We start from the raw sequence: 16,050 nt of genomic DNA on the forward strand, positions 1-16,050 counted from the left end.
ATATACCCAGCAGAAAATGGATTTTTTAGCAGAAATAATTTGGTCTAGAAAAAATTCGGTACCCCAAGAAAATTTTTCTGTTCAATTCATGACCCAAAAAAATTCTGGGGTCAAGTAAAATTTTTCTAGGGCGAGTTAAAACTTTTCGCCGAAAAATCTTTTTATTTCTGGATACATATATATGCATGCTTGCATAATATGCGTCCAAATATTTTCCAGTTATTTGCAATTATATATATAAAGTATATGAATTTTATGAATTTTCTAAAATTAAAAATAAATATATAAATATGAAAAAATTTTAATAAAGCCGTAAAAAAAAAAAAAAAAAAATGCAGGAACGCTGAGCGTATTGACTATATTCTAATTAAATATAATAAATAATAATATAACTTGGATTGCTTGATATATATATATATATATATATATATATATATATATATATATATATATATATATATATGACTAAAAGAAAAGATTCCACCCATTTGTATGGCCGTTATAAAAAAATATATAACGTATGTTTATTTATGTACGTGTGATGTGGGTGTAAATAATAAAATATAAAAACATAAATAAATAAATAAATAATATATATACAGTAATTTTTATGTAAGACCAATAAAATAATCTGTCACTATAATTTTTCTTTAAATCTTACATTTGAATCTGGCCGGAAATTTAAAAATTAATAGAACAATTATCGAAATCTCGCGACTATGTAATAAATAATTTTTAAATAAAAAAAAACACTGCGTTAATTGATTATAAATTTTTTAAAAAGCGTGATATGTGACCACTAAAAAATTACGACATAAAAATATATATATATAAGTATATAAATATATGAATTATTATTATTATAAAGAATAAAATATGAAGGATTAGTTATATGTTGTTGTAAATAATAAATAGATTGTACGTTGTATTTAAAAAATTAATGAGTTTTATTTATTATTAATTTAGTTTATGATATTTTATAATTAATTACTTTTATTTCCAAGAGTTTATTATTTTAGGTCTATTAATTTTCTTAATTAATCCTTGATAATTCAATTCAAAATTGAAACTTTGATTCACTTTTTTTATTTTACACTATTCATGTTGCACTGTCGCAGTAAGTGGGAAATTGGTCTAGATATTTTTTTTACACTAATGAAAATTTTTGAAAAACAAAGATTCGATTATAGAGTAAAGTATCGAGTCTCATTTTTAATTTTTTTTTTTACAAGTTTTGTTTGAAGAAAAAGTTTGGACAAAAATTATTACAGTGTAAAAAATCGGGAATGGATTCGAAGTGATTATAGATTTTATTTAAATCCAAAATTACTTCGTCTTTGTTCCGGAGTTCCAGAGTTTGAAAAAAAAATCGGAGTAAATGGGGAGTTTACTTTTTCAACGGAGTGATTTTAGAGTGAACTGGATTTCATTTAAGTCCACTATCACTCGGATTCAAAGTTTGAATGTTAAATAACTCTTTATAGGAGTGAATTTCACTTCGAAATGAAGTTTCAATAGTCTAGACCTTAAGAAAAAAATGGGTAAATTTTCTATTCACTGCGCAAGTGTAACAAGGATAGTATCGTTCATCTACTCAAGAGTGATAAAGAAAAAAGAGCCAACTCATTTTAAATAAGCTTTTAATTTATTTAAAATTCAAATTTATATTAACGCCCGTAAGTAAATCAAAAATTTTTACCAGCAGTAAAAAAATTACTTATTGCTAATAAAATCACTCTCACTTCAACCGTCAGCTCTCCTCTATAATCGATAAGAATGTTTCCTACATAAAGTCACACAAATATCAGTTACCGACATTTTTTTTAAATTTCATATTCCACACTTTTATCCCCACATCACCAAGTAGCTTATCTCCCACACATAAAGAGTAGAAAAACTATAACTATACCAGTGATCGTAAATATATCCCCGACAAGTCGGAACTCGCAAAAACTCAAATACCTAGAAATTAAGCCAAAGTGAGTCATAAATCCGTCAAACCGCGGGTGTTCCCGATAACACTGACCAACTGAATTTACTCCCTGCTGGGAGCGAAATATTAAATATTATAGACATGAATCTATTCTTTACATTTCCTTCCTAATATAAGTAAATAAAAACCCGTACGATTTTCGAATTCCACTCATTTCCAGAACTTGTATTTTTTTTTTTTTTTTTTTTTTTTTTTTTTTTTTTGAAATTCTTCATATTTTACTTTCACATAATTAACATTATTTTATGTCTTTTAATTAAAAAAATATATATCTATAATTAACAAAACAATTACATATTTATACACGATCATTAAGAGTTTTTATCATAAATTAATAGTTAATATCATATTATAATTTATCACTTAAAACGCACACCTTTTGCCCGCAACATATTATTCATTGCATTAACATTATTACGCGTGGTAAAGAGTGCAATTTAATATTACATACATTTATCTGTCCATATATTTACATAAGTATTTATGTATATAAATATATTTGAAATAAATGTAAGAAAGATAATGATAAAATTAAAATATCAGTAATTAGTGTACAGAAAATGAGGGTTTCTTGGCGCAATAAAAATTTTTCATTTCATTTTCAAATAAAAACAAAAATTATTTTAGAATCGAAAAAAATTTATTGGCACAATAAATTTTTACTCGTCTCAAAAATTATTTTCTTAACTTAAAATATTTTTTTCTCGCCCTAAAAATTTTCTCTCAGCTCAAGATAATTTTTTCTCGCCCCAAGAATTTTTTTACTACTCAAAAAAATTTTTTTTTGCCTTAAAAAAATTTTTGTTTTCAATTCATTAATGAAAAAATTTATCAGGGCAATTAAAAATTTTCTTGGGACGAGTAAAAATTTTTTGCACAAAAAAATTCTTTTTTTTTTTTTGTAAAATTAATATTTTGATTAATTTTAAAAAATTCTGAGATTTAACTTAAGTGTAAGAGAGTAATTAATAAGATTTAAAATAGTATATATGTATATAAATATATATATATAAATATATATGAAGAAAGAGAGACAAAGATATTAATATTAAGACATTTTATAAAAGTGTAAGAATAAGAGTGAGAGTGAGAGGAAATGAAGATAAGAAACATAAATAAATTAGTAAGTGCAAGTGAGATAAAAACAAGTAAAAAAGAGAGAGAGAAAGAGAAAAAAGAGAGAAGTGTTGTACGATATGAACAGTAGAGTTAAGCAGTGTCGATCCATTGCCGAGACCGACATTTAAATTCTCCCTCCATAACCCTCTCACTACCACTCTACTGGTTCTTGGTAAGACACGCGCGTCAACCAATAGAAACCCTTCACTGACGACACCGTCAGCCAATTGCAGCCCGGAGCCCTGACGTCAGTTCTATTTTTAGAGAACGTGAGTCACGAGATATAAGGCTGTAGTTTTACTTGGGTGTTCACAAGTTGCCGAGACACCGCACCGTTAACTTCGCGTTCGACGTTTTAAGTTTTATCCAAAGTTTGTTATTTGTTATTTTTATCATCGGATTTATGACACGCGTGTGTTTACAATAAATATCACTATCGCAATCGCTGGTATTTTTCGTCTTTCAACACTCGATGATAAACTGGATTTTGCTTCAATAAACAAAATAATAATAATAATGATAAATAATTATTATTTTTGAAAAAGTGAAGTGTTATATCGGAGCGGTGAAATTTTTAAGTGACTCATTGTTATCACGAGTGTTATCAACAAACCTCGTGGATGATTATAAGCCAATAATAAGATTTCTCTAGATCATAGAATTTACTAGAGTGTAATTGTATGAAAAGTATATTGTTCGTACAGACATTTATATAAATATTAAATATAACACTGAGGATTAATGTGGAGTTACATAAATTTTTGATTCCTAGTTGACAACTTGCTCAGGTAAATATTTTTTTTTTTTTTTTTTTTTTTCAAATTGTTATGCAATAGACTAGAAAATAAGTATCTATAAAAAACCTGTAGATAATATTTTTATAAAATTATTTAATTATTTTTAAATTAACGATAACTATTTTTTTTTTATAGGCGAGGAATTAGCAGCCTACGTCTGAACGAGGCGAGGCCTTTCGCTGGTTTCGCAAGAGTTAAATTTTAAAAAAGCTAAATAATAAAAAGAATTAAAGCGGAAGTTTCTTTAAAAAAAAGTTTTACTGTTTAAGTTAAAAAAAAAAACGTTTGGTTAAATAATAAGTAAAAGTTTAAAATTCCGATGGTGCGAAGTCTTACGATGGAGCCGACGTTTTACGAGGAGCCGATTTACGGTAATGGAAATCGTGATAATCTGGGACAATTAAAACGTAATTTGACGTTAGATTTAAATGGACAACGTCAACAACAACAAAATAAAAGGCCACGACTTGGGCCACTACCAACGGTACTTAATAATTGTACATCTGTATTAAGTTCACCGGATCTTCATATGTTGAAATTGGGATCCCCAGAATTAGAAAAATTAATAATCGCCCAACAGGACGGTCTTGTTACGACGATGCCAACACCGACAAATCAAATTCTTTTTCCCCGAACGGTCACCGAAGCCCAGGAATTGTACGCACGTGGTTTTGTTGATGCACTTAATGAATTGCATCATTCAGACAGTTCCCAAGAACCCGGAAGTATTCACGGCGCGACTTACACGACATTGGAACCACCCAGTAGTGTCCAGAGCACGGAATCCCTGTCTCAGAGTTTGATAATGATTAAAGATGAGCCGCAAACGGTACCGAGTGTCAGCAGTTCGCCTCCAATGTCACCCATAGACATGGAGAGTCAGGAAAAAATAAAATTGGAAAGAAAACGGCAGCGCAATCGTGTCGCGGCTTCAAAATGTCGAAGACGTAAATTAGAAAGAATTTCAAGGCTTGAGGACAAGGTCAAGTTGCTCAAAGGTGAAAACACGGAATTGAGTACTGTCGTACACAAACTGAAGGAACACGTGTGTCGTCTTAAAGAACAGGTGATGGACCACGTGCACTCTGGGTGTCACATTGCCGGTATTCCTGTACAATATTAAGATTTAAATCAATATCTGTATTATATTATTATAATTAAATCAAGAAGAAATCAGCTTATTAACACACAGAATCTCATTGGCTTGAGGTTTTGGATGCTATCAAAGACATACGTTAGTGCTCTAACCAACTGAATTTATTTAAATTCAAATCAACTGTAAATCAACATCATTTTTTACCGTTAAATTGTAATTGATGAATTAGAACCTCAAGACATTCAGCGATCGCACTAATTAAGATCATCTTGAACTCAAGATTAACGTGGATTTTAGTCAGTTAAATATGTCTGAGTGAAAAGGAAGTGCCTTTAAGTGGTATGCTGAATATTACGAAAAATAAAAAAATAGTACTAATCTACTTTAAATAATAATATATAGAGATTGTAATAAAAAAGAAACCAGTGAATTTATCTCTGTCCATGCTATCTTGCACGTACGCGATTGTGACGTTTTTTCTAGTAGGAGGAGCTGAAAAGATCGAGAGAGAAGGAATATATATTGAGAATAAAAAATATTAGCTTGAGAAAGAGGGAGGGGAAAAAATAATGTGCGATGATGGAAGTCGAGAGGGGACGGTGGCCATTTTGGAGAACATGATGTAGTAAAAAGACATCTGATCTACAGTATGAACATATATTTTTTAAATATATTTTGTTTATCATTTATTTATTTATTAAATTAACAAGTTGATTTTATTTTATTTAATTGTTTCTCGGGAGCGCTGTCTCCGTGTTGAACTTTATATATTTTCTCTTTTCTGTGTATGATTTTGTTTGGATGTTACGTAAGTTATAGAATACGGGGACTCTTGTTTATATGCACGCAGATTTTGTAGTCAAAATTATGTCCATGTTCTAATTAACAAATTCTCTAATTCCATTTCTGAAAATTCTCCATTTATGCGAAAAAAAAGTAATTTAAAAAATTTTTTTATCTAACAATTAATTCCATGTCTAGTATACATAATAATTTTTGTCTATGTTACTCAAATAATATTTTTATCACGATTACTATCTGAAAATTGCACAGAATCGCCTACTTAAAAATGTTAAGTTAGACAATTTGCTAATTAGAACAATGTTCATTATTATTATTAATTTTTTTTTTTTAATTAGTGATACAGTTTATTAATTTTTACCATAAACTATACAGATGGTTTAAATTTTATTACAAAATATTCTGCGCGCGCATCTAGTCTTGTTTAATTCTCATGCTACAGCCATATGCAGAAATTATGAAAATGGTTAATTTTTTTTTGTTTTATTAGTTTATTATTATTATTGTATTATTATTATTATTATTATTATTAATTGATTGATTAATTAATTAATTAACTGATTAATTATTACACACAATGGAGACGTTAATGGTCCGCATTTAGTCCAAGACTTGAATCGACTATACATAAACGTTTTTTTTTTTTTTATTATCATCCGAATCATAATGGTCTTTGTAATTTAATATATGTACGGCTGTTATTATTTACTGGATAAGAGTACAATGACCTTCGTTGTACTTATTATTATTATTATTATTATTGCTATTAATAATATAATATTATTATTATGTTGAGTTTTAAAAGATTTACGATATTGATATTAATACTGTTTTTTTTTCTTTTTTTTTTCAACAAACTGTTATATTTTGAAATAAAAATAAGTCTTGGATTTAACGCGTTACCATTCACGCCTACAGTGCATAGAAAATAAGTCATAAGGTTACGAGTATTTAACCTTCGGTTTTGATTAACGAACCCGCATTTTTTTATTTTTTTTTTTTTTTTTTGTATAAATTCAAACACCATTTGGTTAATAATTTTTTTTTTGTTTATTGAAAGTATTTTTTTAAAATTAAAAAATTTTTTTTGTTACTATAAATATATAAATCAAAATAATCGTTGCAATATTTATGTTTGTTGTGCAATTTAGTTAAATTTTTTTTTGCAAACATTAAATTTAAAAAAAAAAAAAATTTTTTTACAAAAATAAAAACTGTGCGTTTGCAGTATAAAAAATGAGGAACTATTTTTTTTTTAATGCAATGCACAATTAAATGCAATTCAGTCCATACTGCGTGCCTTTATTTGTACGTTTTAAAAATAAAAATGGAAAGTAAAAGAAAAGATAAAATAAAAATCTCCTATTTTTGAGTAATTTAAAAATTGACATGATAAATAAATAACAAAGTAATTGTAATAATAATAAAATAATGTTTAATTTATAAGAATGCGTGTGTGTGTGTTTTGTATATGAAGAATAGAAGAGAGAAACCGATAATGATATTAACAACACGAAGCGAGCGCTTGTGAGAAACGTCTGTTGCACAAACGTATGAAAGTAAATTTAAAGAAAGCCACTTGTGATTTAGTGTTTAAGATATATTATATATATATATACATATATGTATATTAATTAAATAATATAAGAAAAAAGAAGTAATGAATTAAACCAACCCCATAGACTATTTCTGTTAATTAAACAGTGAATTTAGTACTAATTAAATAATTTAACTATTCAAAAATACCTTCACTGTAGTTGCTTAACATTATTAATAATAAGAGTAAATATTACTTTATTATTATTTCAATAATAATATAATGTAATTGAGTAATTAATTAATTATTAGTAGTAATTATTATTATTATGTAATAACTATAAATATTATAAATATTACACAAGAAATATGTTATATATCGATAAATGAAGATGACCTTTTTTTACGAATAATTTTATTTTTGAAACATGATAAAAATAAAATTCATATTATATTAAAAAAAAAAAAATATTTCATTTATTTTTATTCCCTCTATACACTTGGATTTAAGTAGATTGTTAAAAGACGGGGTATGCCCAGGTGGTGTAGGTGTTAAAATAACACCGCCGACGGTGTAAATATTTTTTACCAGTGTTAAAAAAATTTCCTGCTGTTAAAATATTTTTCGGTGTTGAAAATGTTTTACTTTGTCAATATTTTTACTGACTTGATCACTACAGTTTTTATTAATTTATTAAATTATTGGTGATTGAAATGGCGGTAGTAAAATTGTGTAACTTTTAAATAAATTACGTATAATTTAAATAATTATTTAAATGAGTACATAGTAAGATTGAAATTTCCTTCAGATAATATTCATTTAATTTTTAAATTTTTATCTATGTAATGCGTTTTTTTGTTCTAACTTCTATACATGGATTTCTTTTACACCGATTTAACACCGCCAAATTACACTACCTACAACGGTGTTATTTTGTTTTAACACCGCTCTTTTTATAGTGTATTTACTGAGATAAAATGAATGTTATGAGTAATTATGGAATATTTTTATTAGTAAAAATATTATTTTGTCTGAGTTGTTAGACGTTAATTACGATTTTTTTTTTTTTTTTACTTTATTTTATTAAAGTATTAAGTGAGTATAGTAATAAAACATGGGAGTAGACGAAAATAAATTCCAGTGATGATTTAAACTCAGACAAACCCTTCTTCTTAATTATTGCAATTAACTAATTGACTCAATCGAGAAAAGTTCATGACAGGAGAAATCTACAGTGAGAACCAAAAAAGTTAATGATAGAAATGATATATTCATTATTTCATATTTATCATCATTATTATTTATTATATAGTTTTTCAAAAATTCAAGTTCAAATATTTTTGAAATTTTAAAGATTAATATATCAGACTAATTTTGGTTGACAAAAAATTTCTTTATCTAATCTATAACATTGAATGACGAAAAAAAATTAAAACATTATTGTTTCGAGACACATTTTAGTTTCTAATTTCAATAAATATTTTTGTGTTTATCAAATTTTATGGTTTTTTTTTGTCATATTCAAAATATTTATTCATTTTAAATCTGGCAACGTTGACTTTTTTTTCTACATATAAATTTTGTTTTTCTCAGTCAAATAACTTTTTTTTTTGCATTTAAAAAAAAAACATTTATATTTTTTTTTTTATATTATCTCAATTCAAAATATCTAGATTTATTCACCATAAATTATTTTTGACAGTACAAATATTTCTTAGAATTTTCACTTATATTTTTGTGTGTTGAAAGTAAAATTTTAAATTATTATTAATCAATTAATTGAACGAATTTTTAAATTAATATTTTTTCAATTAAAAAAAAATATATTAGTATTTTTAAAAAATCACAAAATTTAGAGCTCATATTTTTTTTTTTAAATCAATAATTTTTTTCATTACCAATTACATAAAAAAAAAAATCACTCTATTATCAAACTAATTAAATTTTTTATCTAATTATGTCAGTCGTCCGACGCTCTTTCAAAGAAACTATTTAAACTAAACTATTTAATAGTTATTACAGCCCAAGTTTTTTTTTTTTTTTGTCTCAATAATAACTTTTTAACTATAAAAATATTAAATTCACTTTTTATAACTATCAAAATTTTTTTCTCAATTTGAAAACAGTTTTAGAAAAATAAAAATGTCAAAAATAATTTTATAATATTAAAATATTTTTTTTTTTTTATATTTAATAATATTCGATGAACGCAGTGACGGGAATGAGGACAATTATATCAGCGATGCTTGCTACCAATTGCCCCAGTCCTAGATCTAACTATAAAGATATCATTTGACATTCTGACATATTAATATTGGGTTCGTCTCTTCCTTCCTTTATTTCTTAATTACTTATAATTATATATTTATACATATATATACAAATTTATATCCTACATTCAATTAAATTTTTTAATAAATTTAATTACAAAAATTAAATAAATTTTATTTTTTTTAATTTTAATAATCACACAATTAAAAATTATTATTATTATTATTTATCATTATTTAGAAAATAAGGAAAATTTAGTAGCAGCCATATCTTTATCATTCGAATTAAATTAAAATTACACATAAGAAAAAGATGTTCGTATATTTTCTTCAAATAAATGAATATGTTAATTATTCTGTCACTGAATATGTAAATAATTAAGAAACAATAAGACAAATTTCCCCTGGGCCATGTCTTCTATGATGATAAAAGATAAAATAAATTTAATTTGGTATCAGTGAAAAAAAAAAATATATTAGACGTCTAATAAAAAAAAAAAATTAGACCTTGTGAAGATTTTTTTTCGGTAATCCAATGATTATATAAGGTAGAGGTACCTTTGGCCACTTTAGAGCCACACGGAAAAAATCCTGTTGCAGCAACAGGAGGCAGCCATGTTGCAGCAACAAGATTAATACTGATGTTGCGACTTAATAGTACAATGTAGTTACACAGTACAAAATTTCGCGTCAAAAAACTTAATGTCAGAAATTTTTGTGTCAAATATTTAACGCAAATTTTTTTACTGTGTAACTATATTTTACTATTAAGTCGCAACATCAATATTAATCCTGTAGCTGCAACAGGATTTTTTCCTATTGCTGCAACATGCCTGACTCCTGTTACAGCAACAGGAAATTTTTTTACGTGCACTTTTGGACACTTGAAAAATTGAAATAACATAATTAGCAAAGTACGCAATGACATAATTAATTTTTAAAAATTTTTCAGAGATACTTTTATCCCACTATTAAAATGAAAATTTTATTTTACACTTTTTCGTAAATTAAAATAAAGTATTAAATGTCCAAAAATGAAGCAGTGGCCAAAAATGGCACCTCTATACCCTAATCACCGAAATTAATAAGTTTGCAAGTTAATGATGATATTTTTCTTATTAAATTTCAATGAAAATAAAAATAAATAAAAGACTAAAGTGAAGATTTTAATAAACAGAGAAATTCTAATTATATTTAATAAATTTGGCAGTAATGGTCAGTCACTTAGTGACTCTAGGTTTGCTCGTAATTACTATTATTATTATTATTTCTCTACATTAATTATCAGTATAAATATATATGTCATAAAGTGATAGTTGTCATATTTATAACATATATTCGAAAGGCACTCAACATTTCTTATCAATCCCGGAATTCTAAGAACCGTGTTACACTTCTCCGTTACCCATATCCCTCTTTATTTCCCTTCCTCCCTCTTTTCCCTTCCTCACTCTTGTTCTTATCCCATTACTGTACTCTGTTCTACTGCCATAAACTCTAAGAATTCGTATCGTTGTTTATTTAACGTCTCAACTAAAGACTAAAGACTTTAAACCGATATCGGTATTTTATTTTGACTTAAGTGTTTAACTTTAAATATATTTGTCATTGCACTTTCATATTTATTATTTATTGCTTGCATTTACAAGACGTAGAAAAAAAAAATAATATTTTCCGTATTAATTTAAATAGTTGAATAAAAAAACCTGTCGATAAAAAAAAATGATAAAATATATCAATTCCTATTTTATTTTCTTTTGTAATAAAAAAAATTATTTTAATTAAAAGTTATTTTTATTTTTAAACTTTAATACAAACTCGTTAAAAATCACATCCGTATTACGCCTACGGTTTTATGAATTAAGACGTAAAATATATTAATCAATTTAATAACAAATAAATATTATTGATAAATAATAAACATAATTATAATTATAATTATTATTATTATTATTATTATAATCTCATTAACTTGTCATGTGTAACAAGCTTCTTTCCCACGTATTAAAAAAAAAGCCCTGGTGTGTCAAGGTCAGAGTAAAATATATATTTCTCCCACGATATAAATTAATAAACGCAGTAAATGATATTTTATCTTTGACATTGTATATATTTGTATTATTATTTTATATATTATTACGCTGTAAAAAATTTGTGGATTAAATCCAACTGCTTAATTATTTAATTTCCGTAGAGTGGAATTTACTCCAAAAAGGAGTTTATTTAAATATTTAAATTTCGAATCAGAGTAAATGCAGATTTAAATAAAATTCAGATCACTCTGAAATCACTCCGCTGAAAAGCCAAACTTCCTTTTTACTCCGTATGCAAAATATTTTTTTTTTTATTCCGGATTTAAATAAAACCCATATTCACTCCGAATTATGAGTTTAAATGTACCAGACATACAATTTTTTAATTACATATAAAAAAATTAAATAATTAAAACAATAAGATTTTTAAAAAAATCCATGTACATACTGAATTTTGATTGTCTAAACATGTGTTTTTTTATTTTTATTTTAAAAAAATTTTAATTTATTATTTCAAAGTTTTTAAAATTTTCAGATGTCCGGAAATTTTTCTATCATCTCCTAATTCACTCCCAATTTCTTACAGTGTATTTTATTCTTTTTGTTTTATTGGAAAAAAAAAAAATTGAGTATGACATTGAAATGGAAGTTTGATAAAATGTTATCAAGTCTCCAGACAGATCGTTAATCTATCTCAGGATTCGCATCTCATCTCAACAAAGTAGAGAAACTCGAGATTATTTAGCTTCCGGCGAGACGAGTTTCTTCATTTATATATAGTTATAGATATGTTATATAGATATTATATGATTGGAGTTTGTATTGGAGACTTAATCGAATATATACATGCATACATACATACATATATACCTATATATATAAGTGGACAAGTTAAACCTTGATAACTGGTGGGTTGAGGACGACTAGAGATGAGAGTCTGAAAAGGTAAGAAAAATAAAATGCTCTCTCTCTGTCACCTTGGCTTTCATGGAATGTATCTTTTTGTATGTATGTATACATATATATATGTATTTGTTTATTTATACAGACTAATGTAAACTAAGTAGTTTGAAATAAAATCATGAGGACATAAGAAGGATAACACGATAGAGTTTCCGATGGTTTAAAATGTATAGGTCAGTTAAATGTTGTGTAAATCCAACCAATTTGGTCTTGATATTTATTCCCCATGAAAAGAATTTACTTATATGGATAATACTTATGCAATTGTACAAATAAACTTGCACGAATTACTTTATATTTATTGTGTTGTGTTGTCTGGAGTTAAGATAAAAGTTTTAATAAATATGTCATTTTTAAAAAAAAATTTAAAAATGGCCTTTTTTGTTTTTATTAAAATATTAAGAGGTCACATTTGAATGTTTAAAAAAAAAACGAGTTCTCATAATTTTATTTCATAACAAAGAAAATTGATAAATAAATCAGCGTTATGTTGTAATATTTATTTTGAATTATAATTTATTTATTGTCGGGCGATAAAAGTTTTGTTTAAGGAAAATTACTGCTGGTATAAATAATAAAATAGTTTTTTTTAAAATAACGAGTGTGTAAATTATTAAGGAATTTAAAAATTATTGTCTTGCATTAAAAAATGATAATTGCAAACGAGTTGGTGAAAAAATTAGTAGTAAATAAGATAAAATATTTTTAAATAATTTATTTAACAATAAATTATAAAGCCAATGGGTTTAAGTTCTTTATAGAGCCTTTACTCAGTTGGTTTTAAAAAAATCCGAGGCCTCTGGGTCGAGGCGTAGGTCGTAACGTTCATGGACAAGAAGAGAGTCCCAAACTTGTTCCATTCGGTTGGCTGTAGCCATATGCCACACGCGAATAAATTAAAAACACAAAATGCGAGGGAGAGAAAGAACAAACTACACACAACACACACACACACATACATATAGATATATATATATATATATATATATATATATCATACAAGAACCACGACTCTCATTCGTAACGGACGACAATAATTTCGCAACAAGCATACGAGCCCTGAAAGTTATTTTTAGATTTTCCATATAATTTTAAGTATAATAAACAATAAATATATATTTTAATTTATCATAAATAAATAAATTAATTATCACTTGAATAATTAATGAAATGATAAATAATAAAATATATATGACCTTGTAAAAAATGAATAAAAAAAGATATTGCATTATAAACATATGATTGTTTACTGACCATGAACATTGGATTCCATCTAGACAATAAATTTTTTGTCATAAATAGTTACAAGATTATTTACGCAATTGAATAAAAAAAAATTTGGTTATTTTTATTTTTTAAATTTATATACATTACATATATGTTATATATTATAACGTAAAACATTTACGATGGAGATGAGGAACAACTCGGACCTCAGACATTATTATGTAATACTGAAAGAGTCTCGATTTATCGAGGGCACAAGTCCGGTATCTATATTTTATTGTACATGTACAATATATATACATATATACTACTATTATAAATGTAATGAAGAAAACAAGATATAAGTGAATATCTACCTCGTTAAATAAATTTTTTTTCCTGTAGATTCTCATCTTCGTGAATTATTCTAGGCAACAATAATCGCTATTTACGCGTTTTAAAATAATAATAACAATAAGAATAATTATATAAAAGTAAAGTCATTAAATGTATAGTTTAAAAATAGAATTAAAAAAAAAAAAAAAGAAATTATTAAAAAATTCGTGGGTGTACTCAAAGTGAATCCACGAAGACGAAGGTCAATCTATTATCAGTGTTGAAGGTCACGTAGAGCCTAGATCTCTACAAATATATGTATAAATGTATATATATGTGTACATGTCCATTAGCAGATGTGCTCGTCCATAAACGGGAAAAAAACCGAGGACATTTAACTAGTGTAAAAAAGTATTATAAACAGTTTATAAGTATATATGTATACACATTTTATATATTTTTTATTTAACACTCATCATCTTTAAGGTATTTTATTATATTATCTTTAATTATTTTTACTAATAACGTAATACGCAGCAGCTTTTCTCGGGTTAAAAGTTATAATAACTGAGAGCGAACTAATGTCAGCAGTGATAAACTTGGATGAATAATTAATCGTAATATTTCTCACAGTAATTAAATGGGATGGAAAATAAAAGAGCGGAAAAAAATGATGCAGAAAGAGTGTGAAAGATATTTTAACCCTTTGTAATTTTACTAATTGACTTGAGCTGAGTTTTGTATACTTTATTAAGATTAAATTTGTAATTTAATTTAATTCATTATTTAAATAGTTTTGAAGTCTCATAGAATTTTTCAAAGTCAGAAGATTCAAAAACTTTCTGAATTGTTAGACGATTTCATAATTTTTTCAAGTCATCTATGGAAGATGCTGAAATTTTTCAATGTATTTTCAAATTTTCTACAGTTTTTCAGAAGCTTTAAAAATTTTCTGAATTTTTTTTAAACAGTTTTATAATTCTCTAGTGTTCTGAAATTTTCCAAAGTATTCTGCAATTTTTACGAGTGTTTTAGCAGTTTCGACATTTTTCTGGGTTTTTTCAGATAATTTTAGAATTTTCAGAGGTTTTCTGAAATTTTTCGGAACATTCTATAATTTTTCTAGATAATTTAAAAAATTTCCAAAGTATTCAACATTTTTTCCGAGTGTTTCAGCAGTTTCGAAATTTTTCTGGGTTTTTTCAGATAATTTTAGAATTTTACAAAGTTTTCTGAAATTTTTCGGAGCATTCTACAATTTTTCTAGATAATTAAAAAATTTTCCAAAGTGTTCTACAATTTTTCCAAATGTTTCAGCAGTTTCGAAATTTTTCTGGGTTTTTTCAGATAATTTTAGAATTTTCAGAAGTGTTCGAAAACTTTTTGGCGTACTCTACATTTTTTCCAAGTGTTTCATAATTTTATAAATTTTTCGAGGTTTTTCCAGATGACTTTCAAATTTCGTTGAATTATTTAATGAAAATAATTTTCTAACGAAATCAAAGTCATACATTATGAGAAATGAAAACTTGAAAAATGATTGGTCTCTACATATTTTCAAAACTATAATAAACATTCAAATTTCAGGATGCATTTAAAATGCAAACTTCTGATTTTCAAAACAATAATAATTTTCAAAGTAAAAGCGTATTAAATAAGGCTTTATTGTATTTAAAATATTTAAATCAGCAAATTAATGATTTGAAAGTTTTTTACGAGGTATATCCATAAATTTATGACAGGGTGTCGATTGTTGGAACTATGTAGGCCAAAGAGCCACCAATAAACAAATGTATGTATATAATATGTAATGTTAATGCTAAGAAAGACAAGCGGGCGGCTTTGTCATGTAGATAATGTCTACAAGTTGTCGCGTACGTGCTACGCTTGAACTAGTCT

The 16,050-nt window shown here is 25.8% G+C and overlaps 1 protein-coding gene across 1 annotated transcript; it reads left to right on the forward strand.

Moving 5' to 3' along the window:
* Positions 1 to 3,403: 3,403 nt before the first annotated feature.
* LOC103568136 (transcription factor Jun) lies at positions 3,404 to 7,753 on the forward strand. The gene is made up of 2 exons (XM_008544847.3): positions 3,404 to 3,900; positions 4,045 to 7,753. The coding sequence occupies exon 2, from the start codon at positions 4,229 to 4,231 to the stop codon at positions 5,030 to 5,032; it is 804 nt and encodes a 267-aa protein (XP_008543069.1). The 5' UTR covers positions 3,404 to 3,900; positions 4,045 to 4,228; the 3' UTR covers positions 5,033 to 7,753.
* Positions 7,754 to 16,050: the final 8,297 nt, after the last annotated feature.

Source organism: Microplitis demolitor, chromosome 4 (genome assembly GCF_026212275.2).
Source record: "Microplitis demolitor isolate Queensland-Clemson2020A chromosome 4, iyMicDemo2.1a, whole genome shotgun sequence".
NCBI lineage: Eukaryota > Metazoa > Arthropoda > Insecta > Hymenoptera > Braconidae > Microplitis > Microplitis demolitor.